The sequence below is a fragment of the Nicotiana tabacum genome, chromosome 21 (assembly GCF_000715075.1).
Source record: "Nicotiana tabacum cultivar K326 chromosome 21, ASM71507v2, whole genome shotgun sequence".
Taxonomy (NCBI): Eukaryota; Viridiplantae; Streptophyta; class Magnoliopsida; order Solanales; family Solanaceae; genus Nicotiana; species Nicotiana tabacum.
Window position 1 is genome coordinate 91,004,680 of NC_134100.1, and position 1,744 is coordinate 91,006,423.

At 42.5% G+C, this 1,744-nt stretch overlaps 1 protein-coding gene across 1 annotated transcript; it reads right to left on the bottom strand.

Annotated features, from left to right (window-relative positions):
• Window positions 1–231: 231 nt before the first annotated feature.
• LOC107796609 (uncharacterized) lies at window positions 232–848 on the bottom strand. Its single transcript, XM_016619400.2, has 2 exons — window positions 536–848; window positions 232–485 (listed from the first exon to the last, which is right to left on the bottom strand). Exons 1-2 carry the CDS (start codon window positions 846–848, stop codon window positions 232–234), a joined length of 567 nt encoding a protein of 188 aa, XP_016474886.2.
• Between the last annotated feature and the right edge of the window lie 896 nt (window positions 849–1,744).

A 1,744-nucleotide genomic window follows, 5' to 3' on the forward strand; every position in this document is an offset into this window, starting at 1 on the left:
TAAAGTAGAGTTAAGCCCCAAGAATGCATACGTGAGGTGACTTGGTAATGGATTCAATTCTAACTAAGGTGGTTCCTCAATTGATGGCTTGGCAGGTGGTGTCTTTCTCTCATATGAATTTAGTGGTTCAAACCTTGGCTCTCTTTGCTAATATCCTTGGTCTTCAAGAGCCAAGACCCACTCTGCTAAATCTTTACCATTCAATTTATCCAGATTCAGTAAGCAAACTTTCTAAGGATCTTCAAGATGAACAATTTCCTCCTCTTCTTGCATTATCACATCCACCACTTGCAAAATTGAACATTCTCCAATGTCACTAGGTCGTTTCATTGATTTATGTACATGGAAAACAACTTCTTCATCGTTCAAATGCATCTTCAGTTCCCCTACTTCACAGTCAACAAGTGCTCTTCCCGTAGCTAAGAAGGGTCGTCCCAATATGAGTGGGACGTCAATGTCTACTTTGCAATCTAAGATAACAAAATCTGTAGGAAAATGAACTTGTCAAATTGTACTAACACATCATCGGCAATACCTTGTGGGCGTGCTAGGGTACGATCAGCAAGCTGCAGTCGCATAGCTATCAGCCTTAGCCTTTGTAGGCCAAGTTTTCTATAAATGGCTAGAGGCATCATATTGATGTTGGCTCCCACATCACATAATGCATTGACAAAATAATAATCCCCTATCGCGCACGGAATGGTGAAACTTTCAGGATCTTCTAATTTTTGAGCCATGGGCCTAGCAACTGCAACACTACATTCCACTAACAGCTTTACTGTAACTATGTCCTGAAAGTCAATCTTCTTTAACAAGAAGTCTTTCATCATTTTAGCATACATAGGCATATCTTTCAGTGCCTCCAGCAATGGAATATTTACACTCAACTGTTTTAGGATTTCAAAGAACTTCCTATACTGATCGTCCTTCTTTTGCCTTGTGAATCTTTGAGGGAATGGTGCATGGGCCTTTTTCTGTACAACTAGCCGTTCTGCTTCTTTTTCCCCTCCTTCGATCTCACTTTTTCCGGCACTACTGATAAGTAGGGATTTTGACCGTTTATTTGCTCTATTTTACTTGCGTTTTAACTCAAAGATGCTAAAAGGTATTCCCAAAAATTAATAAAATATTCTTTTGTACAAGAACATTGGAAAATGAGCCAAAGAAGTCAAAACTAACTCATAAAAGAGTCAAAAATGGACAAGGACCAAAACAAGGCAAAAGCCCCACAATGCGGACTGCACAATAGTGTGTGCGGCCGTAAAACAAAGAAAGAGCCATGTCAGTTTTCCTACAGAGTATGCGGACCGCACAAATATGGTGCGGCTGCAGAAGAGGAGATTTAGAGAGCTAGTTTTGGGCAAGTTGAAGGAGTGCGAACCACACCATAATTGTGTGGCCCCAGAATGACAAGTGCGGCCGCACTCAATATTATGCGGCCCACAGAAGTCAAAGATCAGAGAGATGGGATTTCAAGTTCAAGAAGAAATGTGGACCGCACCATTTTTGTGCGGCCGCATAATCAAGAGCGAGACCGCACTCATTTTTACGCGGTCTGCTGAAGTCTCACACAACCAGAGCTTAAGATCAAAGAGTGAGGACCACACTATAATTGTGCGGCCGCAGAAGCAAGAGTGCGGCCGCACTCACAAATGTGCGGTCCGTAGTAGGTGAAGGAGCCACAATCCAGAATTGTGCGGCCGCAGAACTGGAACCTGCCAAGCCAAGTCTCATTATGCGGACT